At 40.9% G+C, this 27,258-nt stretch overlaps 1 protein-coding gene across 1 annotated transcript in view; it reads left to right on the top strand.

The window, feature by feature from the left end:
• The window catches only part of mmp17a (matrix metallopeptidase 17a), a gene marked incomplete at both ends in the record, with an annotated part of 86,852 nt that overhangs the window by 41,249 nt on the left and 18,345 nt on the right, over positions 1 to 27,258 (top strand). Inside the window, 3 exons of the mRNA XM_083983040.1 lie at positions 3,739 to 3,871; positions 4,846 to 4,981; positions 24,751 to 25,037. Coding sequence (XP_083839166.1) covers positions 3,739 to 3,871; positions 4,846 to 4,981; positions 24,751 to 25,037 — 556 coding nt within the window. The remainder of the gene's footprint in view (positions 1 to 3,738; positions 3,872 to 4,845; positions 4,982 to 24,750; positions 25,038 to 27,258) is intronic.

Below are 27,258 nucleotides of genomic sequence, written 5' to 3' on the forward strand. Positions count from 1 at the left end.
TCAGTCCTTTCATCATGTACAGCTTCTGCCGCCTGCGTTCGAGTGACGTCTTTGCCCTCTCTTCACACCACCTTTCTCTTTTCTTCTGTTTCTTTTGGAGTCTAATGTAAACAAATGTGGCATTTGGTGAACCTGTTTTATTACCACTGAGTTATTTGTTGCGAGGCACCAGAGCACCAGCAGAGTCTCACAGTGTCGAACACTTGATCTCTGAACAAAGAAACTCGCAGGAGTTATGCTGCTGATTATTGTTGCATAATATATACAGTGTATGTTAAAGCCCCTTCGAGGAACTTACATGTTTTGCCGGAATGAAGACTGCATTTCCCATGAGCTCTTGTCGTAAAGATGCTTATCTGGCTTGCGCGTCAGGGCTCCAGACTGACTTTTTTCTTACTTTGGAAATATATTTAAAATCCTTAAGAACAGCCTCTAGCAGGACAGCAGGGTACCGGAGCAGGCTGACTTTATAGCCCAGGATGGATGCTCAAGTGTGGGTGAGGAGAGAGGAGAGTCGGGCAGAGGAGAACCGAGTCTTGGTAAGCCCGCCACGGAGTGTGAGAGAGACTGCTAGTCTCTGTAGGCGCTTGCGCGTTGTCGGTTGCAGCACTCTGTCTTTCCGAGGAAATGCTGGGCAAGTCGACTACTAAATAATAATATCAAAATAACTACCAAGATAAAACTATATATTTATTGAAAATTGACACATAAACAAGTATGGGTAATGTAGATTATTTTATAACCAAAAGCAACCTTCACTGGAAAAAAAGATTTTGCTCACTAGTCGTTCTTATCTCCAGGTATGTTATTGGTTATTGGTTATTGGTTATTGGTTATTGGTTATTGGTTATTGGTTATCGATTATCGGTATCGGCCTTTGGAAGCAGAAAGTTATTGGTTATCGGTTTCAAAGTTAACTTTCATCCCAAATCTAGATTGGCTACCAGTACCACTGTCTACATTGGTGACAAATATATCAATACCAAACCTGCCTGCAGTAAGCTTTCACAATGTTATTTGAAAACCTAATAATTATTGTAATGTAGTAATTATTGGTACTGTACTGGCTTTGTATCACCTTGTTTCTAATTGATTGATGAACTTACTGTTAACTGATTGGATTCTTACTCACTATGTCTGTAAATGCTCTAATGCATTTCTAATGCCTTGTTTAAAGCGCATGGAATTGCATGGAAAAGCCAGTACATGTACGTATGCACAAAAGTCTCGGCTCCACCTGTCCCCCAACTCCTTCCCCATTTTTGTATCATCTGGCAGGTCGACGGTCAGGTAACGCTGAGATGACAACGGTGGAACAGCCCGCTTTGAACTTCAAAGCCCTTCTTCAGAAACCTGATAGCTAAAGCCACAGATGCAATGTGCATCTTTATTTACAGTCTGTGGTTAATGCATTAACAGACACTTTGACTACAAACTGCGCAATTTCTGCACACGAGCCGGTGCTGGAATCACTAAGAGAGCATCAATCCAAAGTGCTGCCTTTGTTGGATTTAAAGCAACAAAAGGAAAGGCAATCGCATCATTTTATTAAAAGGCCCATGTTCAGGTATTCACTAGCTGGTTTTTGAGCAAAAAGCTGAATCTATACAGACTGCAGCAGTGTTTTTCTGTGACTGCCTTGTGAATGGAGAAAATCTGACTGGCAGAAATGTACAGAGACAAAAAATAATGATACTGTATTGAGCCATATTGATTCGTATTGTTTAATTTTCCACAGTGCTGGGTGTGCTGACACATTATTCAGTCACTGAAAAGTCAGCCGGGTGCTTTTGAACCTTCCAGTGCTTAGCTACTGTAGAACCTCCAGCTCAGCACAATGTGACCCAGAATCCCTGCGCTTTTGACCCGGACCACATTCAGACGCATCATCTCTCTCTCACACTGATGCTGTGCAGAATTTTGTTTCTTTTCTGTCTTTATCTTTCCAGTTTTCTAACAACCACTGCCTTTTCTTTCTTCTTCTTCTTCTTCAGCTTTCTAACCTTTTCACCGCCTGATCTTTGGTGATGTATTTACAGAGCGGCTCAATCATAAACCTGCCCTCGTCCAACTTTTTTATATCCGAGCCAGATTTCGCCCACCTGGCATGGGCACAGACACTAAAAGCACATCATCACATAGACACTTACTTCAGGTTTATTAGTAAGTAAAAGTGGCTCATCTCTCTGACATTTATTGAGACATTAAAATATAAGATAGTGCGCATAAACACAGGGAGTTATTATCTTGTGGCCATCAGAGATATAATTCAGTGTTCCCACTCTGTGCTTTACAGTGTGCCCCACTTTACTGTGTACACACACTGAAATTAAAACACAGCTTTTGGGACATGCACATGTTTACACTCATAAAGATGTACACACCGATTACCTACCAGGTTTGGTAAAGGCTTGTCATTTATGTTCTTTGTCAACCTGTATTTATTTTTGGATAGCCCGTGAGTTTAATCCTTTCCATTTATTGTGTTTTCTGATGCAAAAAGAACCTTTCTGCCTTTTTTTGTGCGGCTTCAAATAAAAGAGAGCAAAAACAAAAGTGTTTTTTTTGTACATGTAGATCACACAGTTTTAATTCATTAGAAAAGAAACTTAAATAATTACCCATCTTATTGTCTAAGTTGTTTTTCAAACTGACATTTTGAGTCAAATGTCTGTCCGGATCACTTTTCTTTCCCATCATGCCTGTCCTCTTGATACTTGGGGTCATCTGTATTCTGTTAACTTTCCATGTTTGTTAAGCAAAGCCAAGGATGAGGGGGCAGATTACAGCCCACATACATCTTTGTACGGACTAAAGTCAATTATTTAGTTAATGGAATTTTCTCAGGGTTGTCAATAGAGAATGGTCGCCTCGCTATCGATCAGCGTCAGTCATCTCCAATGAGCGCAAATCAAAAACCTATTAAAAAAACACACTGGCTATCGGATCCTTGAGAGGTGGAACCGAGATAGATGGAGGACAGAGAAACCAAGAGACAGCAAAAAAAAAGAAAGAATGAAAAGAAACGGCAAGAGAGAAGGAGCACTACAAAGAGACACAGTCAGAATCAATTATCAGAAGAAAGGGAGCGGATTTGGCTGTAATTCCACCAGATGATAACTGACTGCAGATGAAAATGAATCTTTCGGGAAACTAACAGTTGTCACTTGATATGATAAATATGATCCTCCACATAAGCAACCACAAAAAAGACTTATAATGGCTTTATGCTAATTTCCCCCAAAATATCTTGTCTTCTTTATTTCATCGATTGCACGCTGACCAGTGTGCAAGCTGAAAAGGTAAACACAACCAAGCCAACTCTAAACACAGTAATGGGATTAAACAGATGAATAGACATTTTCCTTTAATGCGTTTTGGCGTATTCCAGTAGCAAAAGCACATGTTTAAGTAATACAGTGGCCAATTGCTTCAATCCATAGCTGCTTTACTTTAAGGGCTGCATAATAGACCTTTTTATAACAGATGTGTTTTACCTTGTCACAACAGGAAAAGCACAGATGCTACTAATAACATTAATTATGGCTGTGTTCCATTTAAGTGCTGCTGTAAAATGTCACACGGCAAAATCTCTCTCTCACGCACACACACACAGAATCCACAGACAGTAAACATGAGCAGGTGTCAGACCTTCTCAGCAGCTTTTGGGATGCTTGGAGTCACTGAAATGCCTGGTGGTGTGACTCTTGAACTCTGTGTCTACTGTTTCCTCTCCAGGACTGGCTGAGCAGGTTCGGCTACCTCCCGCCCCCCGACCCAGTGACTGGCCAGCTCCAGACCAAGGAGGCCCTGACCAAGGCCATCAAAGCCATGCAGAAGTTTGGAGGGCTCAAAGAGACCGGAGTCTTTGGTACATAACTGTGTTTTGTCATGGAAGCGTTGGCTTTGGAATCACTGTGTGTGGGAGTGTACTATACTGAATAAGCTATACTCTACAACATTATGCAGTCCAGTCAGCACAAAGTCTGGCTTTAGAAAGTAGTAGCACCGAGTTGAATTAATTTCACTCTGACCCAACACTGAATATCATTAAGGTCCTATGTATCTCACTTCTTTTTTATTGGATAGCAATAGATTGCAAACATGTCTACCTAGATGCACATTAGGAACATAAATCATACTTGTTGTAACAGAGTGAAACGACAGCACTGCATACTATGTGACTGATAATAGTGGTGTGTGTAATATAAAATAACAGTGTATTGATTAGTTTACAGTACCCTCTACTGTTTCTTTTCCCCCTCATACACTGTAGAAATCGTTTCTCGCGCTTAGGTATCGCCGGCCTCACTCGCACATCTACAAACGGCATCATTCCTTACCACTGCTCGAACACATACAGGACCATAGAGGATAGGAACCATGATACTGTGTGTGATTGATTTTTAAAACAATGCAGTGGTGTGTGTGTAAGCACGTATAATTTATAGCCTGAACAGTGATGTGTGTTAGAGTGTGATTGTGCATGTAAGAGGGTATCTCAGGGAGCATTTATGATTTATGATCCGAATGGCCTCTCATGAGCCACAGAACATGCACATATATATGCATATGAGGACAATATAATGTGAGTTACAGCCACCGCAGCAGCCATTTTCAAACTCATGTTGAACCATGGTGGTGCTTCAGACGTTTTCCACGTTTATTTTATATCGAACATACACAGATATTAAACTTCTGTCTTATGTGGTACTTGTGTTTTACAGCTGTCTTAAATACAGTCAAATACTCTCTCATGATGTTAATATTAGTTGTATGAAATGTTGAATCGAATTGAATCATTTAGCATCACAGTAACCTCTTTTCCTCTCCTCTCTTCTTTAGACCAAGCCACACTGGGTTTAATGAAAACACCCAGATGCTCTCTGCCAGATGTGTCTGAGGCGGAGGTGACGATTGGCCGCAGGAAACGAGGCTTGAACCCTCAGAACAAATGGAATAAGAGGCATCTGTCATGGAGGTAGGGAACAATCAAGTGCTAGACTACGATAAACTGTAGTAACACCGCAGGAGAGGAAAATGAGCAATATATACAGAGTTGTGTTTGACATTGTGAAGAGCAGTGAACCGCAATGAATGAAAATCATTCACCATTTACATCTGTAGTAATGCTGAATGCTGAAGGGTGCTTCATGTCGAAGAGACCATTGAGTCAATGGACTCAGAGTGAGTTTTTATCCCCATCACATTGGTGTGTTTTGGGCAGTGAAAGGCGAGTTGGCAACCACACTATGAGCTATTAGTCACTGTTATGTGCTGTGCATGTTAGCCATGACTAATGTTGGAAAGTAGGTAAATTTACTCAAGTACTGCTCTCAAGTGCTGTTTTGAGGCACTTCAAAAATAGTTATTTTAGGTAATCGAAAATAAGGCAAGACCTGTAAAATACTTTTTGTATTTGTTTATTTTTTAAGAGGTTTTAAAGCTTTATTTCCTCACAGCAACAGCAACTGTTCCGCCTTTTCTTTTTTGTGTACTACAAATTTTTTGGACGCGCGATTAATGCACACACAATAATACATCCATGGAAGTGACACTGCACCAACGTGCAGATAGCAAGAAAGAAACTTGTCTTTTGAACTACAAGTTCAGTTTCAAATCTCACTGCAATCCTGTAGTACTGTATGCTAGATTTGAATTTTGCCGAAGACATTCAAATAATTTGTTACCTTAACGAATTTCACACTTGCCCCCACGGCGTAATTTGGCCAGGGATACATACGCACTAAAATAACAAAGTGAAATTCATAACTTGCTCACACCTTTTTTGGCTCGTCGTGACCCCATTTTGTCATCACAAATTTCTAGTAACCCCATGATCGTGAATGCACGTGATTGCCGCCGTCAATCAAGATGCGTCAGCTCAAGACGTTTTTATATGCTGCATTTTATTTGAACTCGATTTATCTTCGAGAAAGTGGAAGTTTAGAATACAGTTGTTAAACATTGTGTGTGGTGTTTTTAACCATTATTTTAAAAAGAATAATAATTAGGTAAAAAATAAAAAATAAATAGATCAATTACTAACTCAGCCCCTGATCTCTACTCCATAGTTCGCCGTAGCAGCAGTGTGACAGCAGTGCGCCCCACCCCCTACACTGTCAGGATGACTGGACATTACGTTTCCACTACTTTTTCAAACCGCATTTTTTACTTTTATTACACATAACGCAGGGAGTTGACGTCTCTCCTGTCTCACTCCTCTCCACACGGTGCTGAGTCCTCCGCTGTACTGACTGAAACTGACAACAGACAGATGGAGCAGTGAAGCCACTGAGAGGATATGGTGCTGGAAATCTGTTCAACTCTGTTTTAACTTAGTTCCTGTTTAAGTGACAGTGATGCACACTACTAAAATGTGAATAGATTAACGTGCAATAATTTTCTTATCGCGTGATTAGAGTCTTGCGTTAACGCATGAAACATGACGTTCCACCGATTAATTCATCATGCGTATCACTCGTCTTTTTCTGGTCATTCATCATGGAAACATGACACTCTGCCAGTGGTGCAGCTTTTGGACCAGAATGAAAACAAACGTGTGTGAACGCAAACTGTACGAGCTGAAACATGAAGCAATGTGTCATTTTTGCATCTGGTGCGCAGCTTTGGTCCACAACCAGTATGTGTGAAAACACCCAGTTACCACTGTCAGGTCTAATACTTCATGCTGGCCAAGCACACAGCTGATGCAGAGAGCCCTCCTCCCCATCGCCAAAAGCAGACCACGCTGAACAGTTTGCAACGGAGACAAATGGACAACTGTACAACAAATCCATGTCAGAAATTAATCTGGAGAATATTCTGGACAGTATTAGTCCTTGTTTTGGATTGTTGCAATAAACATGCATTTGCATAAAGCAAACATACTGTAATTGTCCCCTCTCATGTTGGTCAGAGTATTAAACACTTAGAAAATATCCCTCCTATGGTACATTTAGAACAGATTAATAATGGGCCATTAATTAGCGGTTAATCGCAAGCTAACTCTGGAAATCATGCGATTAATCGGGATGAAATATTTTACTCGATTGACAGCCCTGATTTGTTTACATTCACAGCAGTCCCATCTGTTTCATATGGACAGATTATTATTCACAATACGTATTGGATTCGCTCCGAGAACAAATCAACTCATCATCTGTGTTACAAAGTCTAATCATGAATAAATTATGACATGTGATTACAGATGAAGCGATCCAGGGGCATATGAAATAGTAATAATCATCTTTACCGCATTTGCAAATTGGAACTTTAAAGTCTACACAAAGCATGTACCCTGATTGTAATCAACTTTCTACATATATTACTATTCTATATTTTTAAAGGCTCCTGTAGTGCATAAAAATGTGTCCAGATGGCCCTTTGAACATCAAGGCTGGAGGGTGCAAAACAACTCAGGATAACTATGAATTATGAAACTGTACAAATATGCACTATGGTGCACCAGTTCGGATCGGTGCATCACACCGGTGCACCTATAGGGTACTAGAAGATATAACTATTATACTGTATTTTTACATGACTTTTTCTCCCTCTGTGCATCCCTTGTTAGATTATGTTAGGTGATTCTTCCTCAAGACTGAATACCTTTGGTTTCTGAATCAATTGTGGCTCAGTGGGAAAGCATTGTGCTAAAGTGACACGCTGGTTAGAGAGACCAGCGGCATGCAGAGAGACAGCGAGCGCTCCCCTGCTCTCAGCCAATACACAGCGAAACAAATTCCTGTTGTTGTGTATAAAATGTATATTTATTAAAACTCTTCCAGACAGAGCACCGAGTGGAATAAAGAGGTTTTTGCATCACTTGGTCCACTCAGTCCTACTCAGACATCTGTGTGCCTCCCAACGAGCAAAGGCTTTATTACAGAGCCATTCTGCAGTTTAAACAGAACATGATAGAATAATATGGTCATGTTAAGTGCAGGCAAACCATCTGTCAGGGATACAGCTTAGAGCTACACAGCAGAGGAGGAGGCAGTGAAACATATGGTTGGCCTGTGCTGATCCACACACACACAGTACCGGGGGTGATTCATCAAGAAGATGATCCAAAGCTGGTGTGTTGTTGTCTGTAATTTGTGCGAGTTGTTAACACCTAGACAGCAAAAGACAACAATCTATACATTGATATAGTACCCCTCCGCTTTCTCGCCTGTATTTCTCTTTGTGTTGCCTCTGTCCCAGCCGATGAACGATGGGGTTTAAAGTGTCAGTGGTTCTCAGGCAGACACAAGCCATTGCAACTTTTGATGTGGCTGGGGAGGTAGAGTGGGGATTTCTGTAAATTGAGGAGGTTGATGGTTCGATCCCTGAGACCACCAGGCTTCAAGACTGCAAGGGAAACTCTGCTTGTGTACATTTCATTGACTAAAAATGTTTTAGAACATGTTCAATTCTAAGACGAGTTTGTTCAGAGTCAGCTACTCATTGCGGGCAACGTTTCTTTTATACATTCCTGGAGCGTCTCAATGCATTAAACCTGTTGAAGCTCAGCGGCCATGGACTTCAGTGGGGCAGCATAAATCGTTTTTCTTCACTGCAGTGAAGGATCTGTCTAAAGCAGGGTTGTCAAACATGTGGCCTGTGGGCCAAAAACCACCTGTCAGAGTGTCCAATCCGGCCTATGGCATGGATTTGCCAAGTAGAGGACAGAAAAGCAAAAATATTGTTGAAATTGCACAAGAAATTTCATGTTGCTCTTAATATTTTGTAAAAAGGTTAGTTCATTAACTGTAAACATCTTAATTATGTACTTTTTTTCTTCCTTTCACTAAAACAAAGGGAATCGATATTAGACGTTATTATGCTATTATTTTACTAGTCCGGCCCACTTGAGATCAAATTGCACTGTCCCTGAACTAAAATCAGTTTGATATCACCGGTCTAAAAGCTGAATTCCCTTTGATTAGCAGCTTTTTGAAACATACACCAGGACCCGAGGATTGTCGAGTTTGGTCCAACTGCAGATTTTCATAAATACATGGACAATGATGGATGAGAACGAAAATGAGCTTCCCCTCTGAAAGACCAGCCACCGCCTCTGATTTCTAAGTGTCTTTGGGCAAGGTCTATGGAGAAAAATGTACCAGAGCTGAGAACAACAGAACCTGATCTCCACAAATCGTCAGCCTTTCACACCAAAAGCCTACGGTAAATCCAGAGAATATTCTGTCCCAAAACAATATCAAACCAACACCTCCTTAACCTGTGTAAACAAGAAGATATGGCCGCCATCTTTATGAGAAGGCCCTGGAAATGGATTGGGCATGTCACACGTAAAGAACAGGATAACATCCCCTGGAATGCTCTTCACTGGACACCAGACTGTAAACGAAAAAGAGGCCGACCCAAGAACACCTGGCGTAGGACTGTCGGGAGAGCTGAATGCCCTGCATCACACCTGGGGTTCCATAAAGACGCTGGCCAGGAGTGGAAATCCTTTGTTGCTGCCCTACATGCCAACCGGCATAAAGGGCAGTAAGTAAGTAAGTTGGGCAAGGTACTGAACCCCACATTTCCTCGGTGAGCTGCCCAAGTTGTATTGTACGTAGGTGCTTAATGACCAATTATGATATTACCAATCTGAAAGATTACTGTATTGTACAGCCACTGCCTTGCTGACACTTTCAGTTGCACTGTTGTGTGCGGCTGCCTCAGCTGTATTTTGTGTTTATGGCTAATTAGCCAAATTGTAGCACGATAGCAGCACACTCAACTAAGATGAGCATTTTCCACCAGAACTGCCTGTGCACATCTTGACAGTTGTTTAGTTGCTCTTTCATAGTTTGTTCCATCACCCTGTGCTTATTGTTCAGACACATGCAGTTTTGGGCTGCACATTTTAAATTAAAGTATGAAAATGTAAAGCTGCCAGATACCCGAGGACTTGTAGTTGCAGAATGTAAACAAGAAGTTGGTCTGTGTCTCTCTTGTCCTACACAGCAGGAATATACTGCCATATTTCTGATTTAGATCTTTTATCTTTTTCTCACAAGCGTGAGTGGGTAAATAGCTTGAGTTCATGAGGAGCGGGGTGTTTACATCTGACAGGTCAGCAGCAGCACAGTACCCCAGTTTAACGGGCTGTTGCTTTGCCACAAGCTGCAGTGTTTACCTGACAGCAGGAATGCACCGCAACAGACAGGTAGACTCTGAAAATCCTGGCCATGCTCGAAGACGTGACGTTGAGAAAGTGAGGAAGTCAAGAGAGTCTGGTTTTCAATTGGTTTCAACTCGGAGTGAAAAGGATGCTGATGCTGTAGACATACAGGCTGACAAGCCTGTGTGGTGAAGGTGTTTGGTTTACAAAGACAAAATGACCTTTTTTAATTATTGTGATACTTCCTCTGGGAATAAGTTACAACTTCAAATAAAAATTGTTATGTATTTATTTATTTATGTATTCATGTTATTCATTTAGATAGTTATTTGTAAATTCTTTTTATTCAGTTTACAATGAACAAATGTGAAAACACTACCGAATAAACAACAGCAATACTGCAAGAATGCTACAAGACTGATTCAGATAGTGAAGAGGGTTGTGATATTAATGATGCAGTGACAACATATATTATATGAATTAGAGCCATTTGCTTTGTTCCCAGTCAAGATAATAATATAAATAGGTGTCTCCCCAATTAAGAATTTTCATAGTCAGATCATAGCCTTTAATCAACTAATCGTCAAATCATGTTGTTTTTTCCCTCATTGATTTATGATCTCATTCGCGTCTTTTCGCTCTGGAGAAAAGAGCTAAAATAACCAAATAAACAGATTTAATTCTTCAGTTGGCATAAGATCACAATAACAGGACATTCTTCATCCATCCTTTTCCTGATCTCACTCATTGCTTTTTGAGGACGGTGTAGCAATTTGAGTATAGAGTTTGTGTTGTGAATCAACAAGACTTGTATAAGTCCCACCATTGTGTGGGCATGATATGCGCATCAGTGCCTGTACAGCTGGTTCAGGGGGTCAGTGTCACAGCACCATGGACAGCGCTGTTTTTTTGTGTGTATATGTGTGTTTGTGTGCTGCAGGATCGATAGACAGAGAACACGTCACTCAGTTTTCTCTTGTAAATAAAACTTTCATCCTCAATTCAGTTTTCCCACCATTCAAGGGAAACAACATGAAATGAGGTTCCTTCCCGTACCAGGACTTTAGGACAGATTAAGCACTGTTAATGTTTGTATCAAAATCTGCTAGCCTATTTGTCATGAATTATAAGAAAACAAAGAAAATCTATGTAAGAGCAGCAGTGAGCACCCCAGATACAGTAGTCAGAATGGTGCAATGTTTTCTTCATAACCACATATTGCAACAAGTCGATGGTGGGGTTGGCGGTCGAATCAGACTTTGAATCGAATCAACAAATCAGCGACTATTCGGGGTCACCCTTAAATATAATATTATCTTTTTAAATCCAGATTATAGTCACTTCCCAAAAGATTCATTGGCTTCCTCCATTTCCGCAGAAAAAAGTGTCCAAGTTTGTCCAGAGACACGACCTCTGAGATCAGAGATTTCCACATGGAGATAGAAGGAAGGTCATCCCCTTTATCCACTTGACCAGTTTAGTTGTCCTTGCTAATTTAAAAAAAATCACATCCTCATTTTCTTTAACAAAATATTGATATTTTTAATAAAACATGCAGATGCCATCGACAATTCCCCTAATTTGATTCACCAGGGTCACTACTTCATGACTGCTAATGGTGGTGCTCATCTAATAAATGAGGGAAAACTTGTGAAGGAGAAAGAATAAACTTAGAATGGGAATGTGCTAGCAGCAGGAGAACAGAAATCACAGGCATACTGTCATCTTTCAAGCTGAAATTCTGGTCCGACTTTGACTTTTACAACGCTCATGGCACAATTAAAATCAATAAAGACTGTGCAACATCAACACCCACACACACACACACATTGTCAGACCGGAGGCGCTGTCCTGCACGCTGAGACACACACACACACACACACACACACACACACACACACACACACACACACACACACACACACACACACACACCTACACACACACACACACACACACACACACGCATACACTTTAACTACTCAGCACTCTGTCAGCAGCCAGGCACTATTTCTTCAGACGGAGGGAGCAGGTCTTCCACTCTCTCTCACACACACATACCGACACACACTCGGGCATAAACACACCCTGGCTTCATGACGAGGAGTGGACCGGTCAGCAGTGTTTCTGCTAATGAGACTGAAAGTACACAGAGATACACACACAAACACCTACGCACCAGGCGTTTTATTCCATCATGTGAATTGTAGCTGGCAGGTAACTGAGACAGGGACTGCTGACTCCAAGTTTGGATTCTGAGATGAGAGAGAAATTTGTATTTTTCTTTCAATTTATTTTGAATACTTTAACTACAGAACTGTTCCACCTCCTGCCAGTTTAGCCTCTTGACAGTTTATTGCTGTTTTACATTGGAACAATTGAACACAAGGCGCAGTCAGAGTATGTGTGTGTGTGTGTGTGTGTGTGTGTTAAATGAGGACTAACCTTAGACTCTATGCACTTTCTTGTACATTACTTCATCTCAGTCGTCAAAGTCCTGCTCTTACTTGTTTTGTCAGTATTTTTCTTCTTCACTAACACAGATAATTTAATGCATTGTATATGATTGACTTACAACGTATTTAGTATTGCAGAATCTCTGTATCATTATCATGGACAGCTTATTGTGAGTCACTCTGATTTCCAGCCCTAATTTTCAGACACTTATGTCATAAAGCTGTGGAAGAAGATAAAAAGCTAAATGAGATGAGGTGGGTTTGACAGCTTGTAATTGAGAGCTTCTCCACAGTGAGTCATCTTACTGAATCTGCATTAGTACATTTTTTATTTTATTTGGTTCAACAAGTTTTTACGGACCTGAGGAAAGTCTTACATTGTTTCATAACAGCCAGGAGAGTGGGGCAGACAGGCCAGATAGGCCGGAGCATCAAGAGTGATGAACCGAGGAGGTTAATAGATCTAAGCTAGGACAGAAGGAAGGCAAAATGAAGCAAGAAGCCAAGGGAAAGCAGGACATCAGGGCACTGGAGAATTGAAGAAAAACAGGTCGATAAGCAGGAACTCTCCGCTGATGAACGCTGCCGGAGCAACAGGGAGTGAGGGGGCTGCAGTAGTTACTGTAAAAGCAGAACAGAGAATGAAGTGGAGCTCAGACTGAGAATCCAGGTCCAGGAAGAAAAGCACAGTTCAATGACAAACACGCTGTAAAAGTACTGCTGTAGTCACTAGATGTGTCATCGTTATTCACTCGTAATGAAGAGCTCTTTGTCGCAAACCTGTGACGAAGGAGAACAAATTATATCATTAAACTGAGAATACACTAAAGCCATCTGTAGCATGGCTTTAGCGTTGCTGTCAGTTGGTCCATCTTGACTCAAATTCCCTGTAAACTATTAGATGCATTGCCATTCAGTTTGGTACAAAACATTTTTTTTTACATCTACTGACGTCTGCTGCCATCAGATTTTTCTGGGCGGCTTGATGCTGAAATTTGCAGTTTTAACCATTGAATGAATCGCCATGAAATTTGTGTCCAGTGGTCATGTTCATGTCATGTAACCAAATGCCAACTAAACAAATGGTTTACCCATCACCCTCGGCTTTACTGTGCCTGAGTTACAGCCTCACAGAAGCATGGCTAGCATTGCTGCAGGATCTTGTACACTGGCAGTGTTGTTTATTTACTTATTTCTACAATATTTTATACCTGGCAACTGCAACACTCAAAGTTGGAAAGTTGGTTATAGAAAATAAGTATTTCTTATACTTGTTTGATCGCTTGCTTATTGTTTGGGGAATTTTGTGGCTACAGTAACAAGTCAAAGTGACCCTTCCTATGCCGACACAGTTGTTCGACGTCATGTTTTAGCTTCGGCCCGGCTCACTTGGAACCTCAGCTGGGGCATTACCAAAAAAAGTACCAGGTAGCAGGTACTATCCCTAGTGGAAAATCAAAACAAAGGAGTAGAGTCGAGCCGAGTCGCGCCAGTGGAAAAGGGCCAAAAGTCATGAAAACCAACCTGGCCTCCACAGCTTTGGGCCTTGGCAACAAAAATGCCACATTACTTCCTCTATTAGCATTGAACGTTATCATCAAACGTAAATCAGGAGGTGCAGAATCGTCCAATATAAACTTAATATCCAGAGACTGCTGGGCTGGTTCATCCAGTCAGGATTAACAGGAAAGAGTAAGCTCCTTCAGCAAAGGGATTAGAGAGAGTTTTCTGCTCTGCGCTGGTTCGCAGCCGCAGAAGTAACAACTCCAACTGCAAGAGAGAGGAGTTCAGAGGGATGAATCACTTGTCACCGGGGTCAGGGTGGTTATGGCTTTGTGATAACAAATTACCCGGGGACTTGTGTCCCTGTGGCATTGCCTTGTTCCAATAACCCTCACATCTCCACCGACTTGGAGGCTTCCAGTGAGAGATACAGAGCTTTTTTGGGGTGGTGCAGGTGGGAGGAGGAGGGGGGGGGCAGGGTGTGATTGCACGGAGGCTCTTATATGGTGTCAGCTGACCTGGAGTACAAGATGGCAGCAATCCAACATCACACTGCACAGAAACTGTTGTACAGAGTCAACATCTGCTTCGGGGCACCAGCATGCGCTCTGCTGTGAGGACCTGCTGTTTTATGACTGGAAAATTTTGCTTTTTCTCATCACTCGCGCTCTCTCTTCCTCTCTCCCTGCCTCCCATCCTACTATTGCCAGCCTACCGCTGCCAATCATTACTGCCTTATGCTGCATTCAGCCCGGGCCCCCACTCAGTTTTGTGAAACAAGGCAGCCTGTCTATTCAGCCCAGTCGAGCCACCTTTCTTCCAGCCGGCTCTCACTTTTGTGTAACGGCGCAAAGCAGCCAAGATTCAGTGGAAATTGAGATTTACGAACCCTGTGTAGAGTTTTTCTGCCTTGAGCCGACAGATGGTAAATCTGTTGCGTCTTTTTTATTATTTTTGAATACTTGTGGGTTATTTGTTGATTTCATTCAGTCGTATTTTGCGAGGTTTCCATCTGGTGTGGTTTATCAATATAACAACACAGAAATGACTGTTAACATTCAAGAAGAGAAGTATACAAACCTTCTGCCTCATGAGAGTTTGGGTGTGATATTTGCAAATGCATGGTTACTGGCTTACTCCTTGCTTGTATCTTTGTTAGTGCTTCACTGATTTCTGAGGTAGAAAATCATCACTTATACAGCAACTATATCTATACCTTTTGCTATATTGTCTTGTGCACCTTTATTCAGCTCCAAGGTCCCTGTATTGCCGATGCCACTCAAAGAATATTTATATTCATCTGCAACGGGTAAAGCTTACAGGAACTCAAAGGTGCTTATGTTACCTACTAACGGTAGAACTTACCTCTGTATACATAGACTAGGTGTTGTAATTGGACTGTTTACAGCAACCAGGATTATTGTGAGATCATATTGCATAATGGAGTCTGTAATAGTAAAACTAATTTCCCCTCCTCATTATAAATGTATAACTTCGACTGGTTAGAGACCTTGCAAAGCTTGGATTTCACAGAGATTTTCATAAAAGGAAGTTTTACATCTGTAAGACAAGATGCAAAACTTAAGCTCACAGCTTCTCCACAACTGCGAAAAGCATCCGAACTCCCTTCAGCCGTTTGATTTGCATGATAACTGGAAGGTTCATTACATTAACTTGCAATAGTTATTTTTCCGTCATTATCCGGACTCCCGGGAAATTCATGTCCCTTTGTTGCAGCGCAGTAGTAATGCAGCCTAATTAAAGAGTTTACTGTGTATTATACAGGGCTTTATCTAACATTATTCCTGCCCCCTCATGAACTGGTACCTCAGCATCATGAATTTCCTTGTGGGTGTAGTCCTGGCTACGGTGGACAGACATTAATTTGCCCAAATAATGCATTACACACATAAAATGCATTGCCAAACGTTGCCCTCCTCTTATTGATTTAAAGGCAAACAGATTTGAGCCGCCTCCATGTGGTGTTTATGTACAATTAACAGATTCTCTTTTCTCAAAACATAGTGGTTTGTAGACAGGGGAAAATTAAGAGACCAAAACCTTTAACAAATCCAATTTCTCAGAGACGGGCATTACCTGCTTCAGAAGAGGCCAAGTAATTTGTTACTTTTAAATTAAAAGTCATTAACTACACTCTGATTAGCCCAGATGGAAGAGAACAGAGAAAAATTGACAACTAAATCAACTGAATTAGGGAAAAATTGTATCTGACAGAGATTATTATTTTTTTACTCTTACCCTGAGGAGTTTTTTTTTATTATAAAAGAGTCTCATATTAATGTGGATGAATCTTCATTATTGGGCTACATTAATCTACCCTTGTTAATGGGTCTATTTTCAATAAATATATTGTTTTGTCTTATCTTTATCGTTATATTGTTGTTATTATTTAGTGGTCAGCTCGCCCAGCATTTTGGTTTCGTGGACGCTGCCCGGCGGGTCATGGTAATAACGCAGCCGAATCGCCATTTATGGTCGGAACTACGACGGTATCTGATCGTCTTCGAACCTCCGACTTCCATTCTTGATCAATGAAAACAATCTTTGCAAATGTATTCGCTTTCGTCCGTCTTGCGCCAGTCCAAGAATTTCACCGTGCGTGTGGAGGCTCATGGGAAATGTAGTGTGAAAACATTCCCCTTTCCAAAACTCCTCATTGTCCCTTTAACTTTTAATTATATTACTAAGAATTGTTTTTGTCTGTTTTTGATAGTCGAGAGAAAAAAAATGAATCAAGGTAGAAATAAGAGTAGAAGCACAAGGACCACTGTGACATTGCATATTTCATCTCTTTTTGTGCTTACTGTCTCCGCCGCCTACATTTATAACTCCCATCAGCCTGTAACAATGCCCCTTTCTCTTCCCTCTCTTTCTTACCCCACGCTATTTTTGCTTCCTCCATCCTCTGTTTGTCAGTTAAGCATCACGGAGAGAGATAGAGAGTCTGTCCAGGATTGCCTGCTCAGTAGTGTCAGGGTGTTCTTTGATGTAAGCACTTCTTTATGTAGGTATTATATTTGATTGATGTGGAAACGTCTGACAGTACACTCTGTTCTCAGATATTTATTTGTGAGTCAATGATGCACACTCAGGAGCTGTGTTGCTGCTAAACAGCCCCTCAGCCGCTGAACCGTTGATGACTCCTGCTTTAAGCTGCAGCCAAAAACACTTACATCTGCACTTTTTTTTCTCCTCCAAACTCTTCTGGCTCCTTGTGCTTATCACTCTCTAACTGCTCATCAGTCACAGTCATGAAATTTCTAGAAAATAAACATTGACTTTGATCATTTAGCTGAGCCGAGAAAAACATGCAAGTATGACCACGACTGTGTTGCTGCCCACAACAACAAATTATTTGTATGCTCTTACTTTAGGTGCTTCCCCACCAACCTGCTAATAGAACAGTTTGAATTGCATACCTTAAGGGGACATATGGAAATATCACTTTTTGAAGGCTCTTTAACATATATTTGGGTGTTTGACTTGCCTTCCGGCCCCCAAAATGTGAGAATTCACAAAAAAATCTGTAATGTGCAGGCTTCCTAGGTTGGAATTCATGTGGTTTTACGAGCTGTTCCCTCAGTTGTCTGACAATTATGTAATTAGTTTTCAAATTTGCATAACACCACCCCTACCGGTACCGGTAAATGGGGTGGGACGGGGCAAGCAGTGGTTAATTTGCATTTAAAGGGACAGGCACTGAAACCAGGGCTATTTTGAGTGGATGAAATTAGTGCTGTGATGTTTGATCACAGACATGTCTTCAAGACACCTGGGAACTATTTTAATTTGTGGAAAAGGGGCATAATACTGTATGTCTCCTTTAAATATGACTAATGGAGACATGAAACTCTCAAATTGTGCAAAAAAAAAAAAGCACTCCTCACTCCTCCCCTCTTCAACACCCGTAGTTGGTGATTCCACAGTCCAGTGTATTTCTTGCACTCACCACTGTCTCCCCGTTGTCACAGCCTCTGGCTTCCTAAAAAGCTCCAAGGTTTTCAGTCGTCACACCTGTCCACTGTAAGAAGAGTGATACTCCACATGGGAGCCCAACAAATCAGATTTCATTCCTAAAGGTTTGCAGAAAAGTCTCTCTTTTAAAAAAAAAAAAAAAATCTCAGGTCCCATTCAGATTTTGGTGTTGGTTGATTTAACAAACACATAGCCTTCATACTTGGCTGCAGTTGGCTTGTCAGGTGTTGGAAAACTGACTTCTGCTAACATACAGCACATGGTGTTGTCTCACTCATGTGACAAACTCTTTACATCCGAATCATACCCCTTTGAAACCTCCTCTTCTTTTTCTTTCTCCTCAGTCCACCAACTTTAGTGCTAATTTTATTCCATCCTCAACAAGCACCACTAGATTTAACAAATGCAACTTCACTTCCTAATTTGTACCACTGCTTCTCATAATTTATGGCTGCCAGCCCAGCTACCTTTTCAATGTGAGATCTTTCACTTGTAAAACTTTTATTTTAAATGGTTGTAGGCTACTTTATTTGCCAACTTAGAAGTTGATGTTCGTTACCTTGTTTAACTGTGTCCGCCGGCGCCTCCACACTATGACTGTTTTGGCAAACCCAGGAACAATGACAAAGATGGTGGCCTTGTGAGCACCTGTAGAAACACAATGTCATTAATTTACTACCTTTGATGTTCGTCCCAAAATGTTCATCTTTTGTTTTAATTTATCACCTCTGAAATCTTTTAGTAGAATTTAATGATTATTTTACCAAGGTGTGAGAGTTCTCACTATGCAATCAACCATAAATACGTGATTTAGAGCTTTAACACGGTCCAGTATGTGTCCTTGTATTTCCAATGAATAAAGTGTCTGAAGGTTCTGTATATTTCTTAATTATCATAGCCCACATTGGTCTGAACATTAGCGTGCCAATGAATTGACTGACTGTTTTAATGCTGTGTTCATAGTCTCCTCTGAAAGTAAGGTCAATGCCTGCACAAAGAAAGCAGCCTTGGATAAAGGCTTAGAATTCTCATAGCTGTGAGTCAGTGGAGGATTGCAGAGTGGAAGCAATCAGGTCTCCGAGTGCATTATGAGGTTATGAAAGAGTTACGACTCCACTGCAGTAATATGGTAAAGAAAAATACCTCTCCCGAATTTATCTCTGCCCATCAACATCAGTTTTTATTTAAGACTGCTGATCAGTTTGTAAATGCAAGCTCTCCTTGCGCCACTACTGGAACTTGACTGCTGTCAGTTCCTTATCTATGGTTTGTGACCCGCATTACTTCAAATTACTTACTGTGCACAACCCTTTTTTTGGCTGGACTGCCGCAGGGCCAGGCCTAGAAATGTAAATGTCGCTGACTGAATCACTGAATGACTGAATGATTAAGTTAGACTTATGGTCAGCCAGCTGAATGATAAGGTTACACAATTGGTTGGCCGGCCATGTGTTGGATTTACCCCATTGGTCGTTACTCTTTCAAAATGATATGAACCAGAACGAGCAGTAATGCCAAATAAGCACCTTCGTCACTAGATTAATCAACTTTCCCTAACTCATTAGTGTTCGATTTCAAAAAAGCACCTTTCCAAAGATCGAGGGACTTTTAGGACAAACCTTATTGACTTTCTGTAGAAGAGATTTAACTTTTCCTCTCTGTATGCTGACCGCACAGCAGCTGACATGAATGAGCTTCTAAATAGCATTGACCATAAACAATAACAGAAAAACATCTTGAAGATTTTCAGTCTAAGTTCCACAAATATGAAAACAGGTACGAGGAGTTCAGCTGTACTGTGTGTAACAATTAAATACATCTATTGACATGAGAATTTATCACATTTTTGTAAATTAGATTTGAAACCAACAGGGCACCAGTGTTCCAACAGTGTCAGTATTGTATTTGCAGTTTGTCTCCCCACAGTTCTGTGAGGAAAAACACAACTTGCAGGTTTATAAAAGTTAAATATATTTTCTCTGCTCACCTCTGGGATACATAGAAATGCGACGCTGGGGTTTGTTTTAGACATGTTATTGTGCTGTATCTTTCACAAGTTCACATTATTACAGGTTAAAGATAAATCATGAGAAGAAAACAACATGATATGGCTTATGAACTGGTCTACTCTGGTTTTTATTAGATGCAATATTGAACCAATGCCCAGCATACTGTATAGTGTATAAAATGAAATAGATCATCAAAACAAGACAAGACACTACAATGGCCTTGATTGATGAGGACGAGCAGTTTAATTAACATAAGATCTGACCACAGTGGCTTCTTGATTAAAATATAATCAATAAGGTTGTTATATCAAGGCATTAGATTGACAAACTGACAAGACCCCTGCCACCGTATGTAAAGTTAATGAAATTTATAGGAAGCGCCACAGAGAAATGACACCTGCTTCATTTTCCAAGCACTTATTCTCTCCTTGTGTAAATACCAGCAGTTCCCTGGGACTGCTCAGTTCATATGAAATGCCAGGCAGGAATGCTGTGACCTTGGTGGACTTACCTACAATTACACACACACACACACTCTCACAAACTGAAACACTCATTTGGATGCACACACTTACACACTGACAAAACCATGCACTCTACCGCTCCATCTTTCTCTCAGTAACATCCTCACACTCACGCGCAAATGGCCAGATATACACAATCGGCCACCCTCGTCTGTCTGAATTAGGACTAATAAGCAGGTGAATTGTCTGTGGAGGTTGATCTATTTGCAGTGACCTTGGCTAACTGTGGTTAGCACTGAGGGTCATGCGTTCAGGCAGTATGAGTAAGTGGACTCCGTATAAGCACATCTTTGTTAGCAAATTAACACTTGAAAAAAGTCACACTTTCTCTACACCACCGGTCTCCCCTCGGAATAGGTGATCTGATTATGTATTGTGGCATAAATTTGCATATTAATGAGGAAAATCCCATTCTCAAACTGCTGCCTCCTCATTGCTTTAAGATAACGTTTGCTAATGCTGTCCATGTGTTTTGTGACAACATGTTGACATAGACATATTTGCTAATTAATCCATTAATTAGCTGCGCTAATCAAGTCGTCCGCATCGCTGCCTGTGTTAAAGACATTGTGACAACAGAGGAAAGACTGCTTGAGTGTCGAGTGCAGTGAGGAGCAAGAATATCAGTGAATGTAGGCTAAAACTGTGGATGTAAGGAAAGCTGCTGAGATAATCTGGATAGGATTTTACTGTGAAGAAGTGATGTGAGCAGGAGTGATAGTTTTGTTGAAAAGGTCTTCACAGGATTAGATTTAATTTGTGCAGCAGTAGTAGGAATAAAAGTGAGAGCTCATTGGTGGCTCTTTGGAGTACGGCCTATAAAACAAAACAGTAAGAGCAGGTTATGAATGAAATTCAAAAAGATTGGTATATTTGGTTGTGGAGGGACCCATCATCTCTGAGGAGGAGCTCTTTGTGCAAAAAGGGACGAACTTTGACCACATGCAACCTTCAGGTCCTGTCAGGTTTCAAACTCTGTTTGCATTAGAGCAGTAAGGGATCCACGAGTGATGTATTGTCACTGTTGGGACCAGGTTATGGGTCAAAAGGTCAACTTAGTGGGGCGTCATTTAGCTCCGTTGGTAGAGCAGGCGCCCATGTGCAGAGGCTACAGTCCTCGCCGTATTGAACCCCAACTCGGGCGGCCCTTTGCTGCATGTCATTCCCCATCTCTCTGCCTCCCTATTTCCTGTCTCTCTCTACTACTGCACTATTGATTAAAGGCAAAAAGCCCCAAAAATATACTTTAAAAAATGTCAACATTGTGGTGGTTCTTTTGCCCCGGCAGTACAACACCGGTGCATTATATTTATTATATTAGAAGGCAATGCTCATCGTTCTCAGGCCAATGAATGAAAATAAATCAAATGATGTACACACATCTTACGCCTCACATGATGAAACAAGGAAATTAAGAAGGGAATTACTAAAAAGGCGGCAGGGGTAAATAAAATGATTGAAAGGAAAACATATAAGAGGGAGGAAAGAAGAATAATAAAGAAAAAAGAAGAGGTTGAGTGAGAGAAAGAAGCAGAGTGATATGAGTCATCTATCTATCTGTATATTCATCATGTGGAGCTTAATTAAAACTGCACTGCATAACAAATTCAAAACAAATAAGATAAATGGAAACATATGATTAAAAAAAATAAAGCAATACTGAAACAGCGGTACGAGACAACGTACTTACCAGTACAAGTGGCAACCCTGAGAAGTGATTTCAAAGATTAAAGAGCCGGCTGGTCTGAGCTCCTCTGGCAGGTGCTCAGATGTTTGACTTTGACAGTGAAGGTCAGGTCACCCTGAGCTACAGGCCGAGTCTTTAAAACAACTTCTACTCATGTGGGGATGAAAAGGTCTGAAATGTAGCTGGTAGCAAAAGTCGCTGGGACTCAAGTTATCAGTCAAACACTTTGATATCTTTGTTGGTAGTAGAAATAAACCGGCACGTATTCAGGATGGCAAAGGTTGTCAGTGACACATACAGTATTAACTACGATGTATCAGAATGAAATGACCCACTTTGTTTGGACATGAAATAACTCACTTTCTTGTTCCTTGTATTGTGGTGGTGGCTAAAACCTTTTAATCTTTAAATCTCTTCAAACTATACTTCTACTTTCCAATAAATACTTGCAGTATCACAAGTAAATGGACTCCTATAAAAACAGACTGGTCCCCTGATCATTGCATCAAAGTCCTTCTCTGATCGCATGCTACATTCTATTGATTATTGTATTGTTTTACTTGGTTGAGTGGGAGATCATCTTAAACAATTTATACATTAATAAACATAATACACTTGTCCAATTCACCAGGAAGTATCCCATATATATTGATATTAGATCAACAGCAGGTATCAGCCTGAAGTGACCAATACATATTTAAAGAGATTTAAATGCCCTGTATTTGCGTTTGCTTAAAGTTACATTTGTTTTCAGCATACAGTATTGCAGTTACACCAGTGACCTCACATCTATATAGTCCTGCTTTATGTGTATAATGTTCTCCAATGTTTGCAATGTAAAGTTTTGATCCTCTGAGTTATATCTATCCAAGATGGGAAATAAATAATGGGATGTAATTAAGGGTACATGTTCATCTTAACTGAAAGTATCATTATGTGGAAAAACTTAAGTACTTATAAACTCTCATCTCCTATGAATGGATGCCAACAAATGAGTGTTTCTGTTGAAGCTATTGAAAGACCTGAGGGATCTTTGAGTTTCTTCCTTGGCTCTGACACAAATGAATGAGTTATTTATTTTACGAGTCATTTTTCTAATCTGTGTTCCCATTTACAATTACTCATTTAGTAGGCACTTTTATCTTAAACCACTTACAAGTGAGGGGCAGCGCCGAAGCTCCAGTGCAGTTGTGGACCTTGATGTAAGCAGTGCACCAACTACTAAATCTGTTCAGTAACACAAAGTGCATAGAGATCAGCTAAAGAGCAGCATAGTAAGTGCTTCTTAGGTATATGCTAAGGTGTCAGGGGTGTGAGAGGAGGAGGTGCAGCTCTCTGAGGAGATGAGTCCTTATCCTTAAAGACAGAGAGGGACGCCCCTGCTCTAATAGCTGGACTGAGACCGAGAGTGTGCATGGATGGCAATGTCAGACAACCTTCCTTGGAGGAAGTGGCTGAGAGGGAGCATATGTTTGTATGATTGAGTTTAAGTAGACGTACTCTGACTGTGACTCTGAAGGCAGCATTAGTAACTAGAATTGGAGTCAGGCAGCCCTGGGTAAAGAGTGCAGGTCAGTAAACAGGGGAGTGACTGGTGTCCTTTTGGGTTCATCGAGGACCAGCTGCTACATCCCATAGTGTATTATGAATAATAATCTGCTGTGAATGTACATTTTCTCATTTTGTCTTATCTAGATCAGAGTTTTTGAGGAAAAATCCAAAGTGAGATGAAATATATAACCTGTTCAGGGACTGCAGATGAGAATTGGCCTTCTGGCTAAATCTTATCAAAATGTTAATTAATGTATGTTGTCCCTGATAAATAAATGAGTGAAGCAGGGTGTAAAAAAAAGCTGTCACTGCCGTATTTCAGGGTGGGAGAATATCTTTGAATCTTCCTGGGTGATATTACTGCGTCTCCTTGGCTCTGACAAACGTGTTACACTCGTCCCTTTGTCTTTCAAAGGAGAGAGGTCTTCTCAGAAGGGAACTATTTTTTTTTTCTAGCCAAAGGCTCCATCAGTGAGCCAGAGTCAGTTTTTCAGGCAATTTGTTGTTATCAGCTACGTCAAAAGCTGGATGAAATACCTGATGGAGAGAGTCACCTCTACTCGTAGCAAAAAAACAGGTTATTTTTAACTCTGTACAGCCTTACAAAGGACCCCAGAGCCTCAAAGTAATCAAAATGTTGCTGGGTAGTAGCAGTTTGGAGATGAAGTGTGTGGATTTCAGATGTTTTTATGTATAACACTGTATTTTGCGAGTTAAATTCAGGCAATTTTTAAGTACAGAGGAAGTTTCTTTTTTTGAATTTCTATCCTCAGGATACACATAAAAACTACATGTGAAAAGATTTTGAGGGGGATTTATGCAAACTGCTGTCTGATACAACTGAGAATGAAATCTACAACCTAATAAACCTCACTTCTTTCCTCTCCTCTCCATCTCTCAGAGTGAGGACCTTTCCGAAGGATTCGGCCTTACTGGGCAGGGACACGGTTCGAGCCCTGATGTACTACGCCTTGAAGGTCTGGAGCGACATCGCACCGCTTAACTTCCACGAGGTGGCCGGCAGCGACGCGGACATTCAAATCGACTTCACTAAGGCCGACCACGATGATGGATATCCCTTTGACGGGCCGGGGGGCACGGTGGCACACGCGTTTTTCCCCGGAGAGAGGTTCACAGCCGGGGATACGCACTTTGATGATGACGAGGCGTGGACCTTCAGATCACCAGGTGAGCCACTTCTGTTGTAAATGTCAAGTGCTGCGCGGATGCTCGTGGTTGTGCATTAATTAGATAAAGACAGGGAGGTAGGGTGATGAGGGGGAGCGGGGATGTGAGGTGATATTCTGGGAAACTTGTCACCAAAACATTTCTTGGAGACTCTCAGGGCAGTATAAGCTGAGGAGATTTAAACAGTCAGCATCTAGAAAATGAAAAAGAGCCCAAACGCTGTTTTGAATTGCCATGCTCGGCGAGGTTTCTATATCCAAAATGAGAAAGCTGACTGTATTTTGAAGCCAAGCTGTGCTTCTACCCTTTGTTCATGTTCCAGATTCTGTAATTAATATTTTATGCGTTAGAACTATCAATATAACATGGTTTCAGATACAGGACTCAGCGTAGTGACTAAAGCAGTGGTAATTGTTATCACAAGCTTATTAGGAGGCAAAGAAGGCATCCTTTCATTTGCTTCAACTGCCATAAACAAGTAATCCACTCTAATGTGCCACTGATACACATGAAGTCTTGTCTCTTTAGAAATGAACAAAAGACATGGGGTTGTAGTGCTGACTTGTGTTGATTTCACCTGATTGTTAAATCATGCCAAAAGGTGTTCAGTCTTGTAATCTTCTTAATAGTGACAGAATGGGGGGAGAATCAAAGAGATGAGGACAATGTTTTTGAGTGATTAAAGCAAAATGTTTCCTTTAATTTATGGCAATGAAAGGAAAATGTCTCGACAAGACCTCGAAGCAGCAACTGTAATCTGTGATGTCAACTCACAGCTGCTCTAATGACAATCGATAAAAGAGAGATTTGGACACAATGACATCGTGATTTGATTCGCAGCGTTGCGAAGCCACTGTTTTTGTGCAGAAATAGCTGCTCTTTATAGTAAATAGCGTTGGAAAATCATTTAGTCAAGTACTTTACTCAAGTGCAATTTTAAAGTACCTGTGTTCAACTTGATTATTTTCAATTATGTACTGCTTTTTACTTTTCACCCCACTTCATTTTAGAGACACATACTGCTGTCTATCTCAGCTGTACTTACTGGGTGCTCCTAGTGTTTACATAAAACATCATTTAAATTACATCGTATGGTTCAGATTAAACCATGAAATGGTTCAATGAGCTTCACCTCAAACAGCTACAACATCAAACACATGCTAACACATTGATGAGTCATTAAAAAAATAACCCACCAGCATAATATGATATAATTCTGCATAAATATTTTAACCTTCAATACACATATTTGGCTGCTCATGCTCAATTTTTATATTGAGTAATGGAGGAATTTAACACATTGCTACAGTATAGTAATACCAGACCTTTACAAAAAAGGTAACGTCAGGCATATTAAGACGTTTGGTATCTTGCCAAGCGTTAGATGAGGATTTATACAACTCTCAAGCAGATTGTAGCTGGAAACAAACAGAAACATATGATAAACACAGACCCCGCTCACCGTGAGGTCCTCCTTCTACAGCTGGATCTTAAAGCCTGTAGGGGTGTGTGTGACGCTGACTGTACCAGCTGGTGACTCTGTGATACAACCACGACCTGCATTCATTTCCATTCTTTGCTCTTGCGCTGTTAAAGCTGCGTGGACCATATGTTACAGCAGCTCAATCTGCTCCAATTAGATGTCCCAGCAGGCCGCAGCGGTGGCCTGGCACGATGGCGCGATGCCGCAGTGGCACCGAGAGAGAGAGAGAGAGAGAGAAGGGTCAGGGGTGTTTTCTTACTTTGAGGATGCCAACGTATTTCTCTCTTCAAACAACATAATTGCTACATGGAGAAATGTTGATTTAAAGTGAGAAATAAAAGAAACTGAACAGTGGTGACAGTCTGATGAAGCCACCGTGGTTTAAAAACAAGGCACTTTGAGAGAGAATGAAAGGACGCTCTCTGTCAATCATCTTGCCTTGTTAGAAGTTTCTGCTTTCAAGGCTACTTCTTCCCCTCACCTCGATGAGGGGTGAAATGTACACCAAATAAAACACATCAAACTTTCTCATCTTTCATCTTCCTCATCTGCAGTCTGCAAAGGCACCGGAGCCTGTTTCTCAGGCCAATCAATGGCAATAAAAACAGCCCTATGTTGTTTACTGCTACCTTTGATTTTTGTACCATTCTTTTATCACAAAATTAGGTTTTTTATGTGATTTTAGATACAGATATTATGGTAGAGACAACAATATCTCTACATACTGAAAACAAGGTA

This window comes from Trachurus trachurus (assembly GCF_905171665.1).
Source record: "Trachurus trachurus genome assembly, chromosome: 12".
NCBI classification, from domain to species: domain Eukaryota; kingdom Metazoa; phylum Chordata; class Actinopteri; order Carangiformes; family Carangidae; genus Trachurus; species Trachurus trachurus.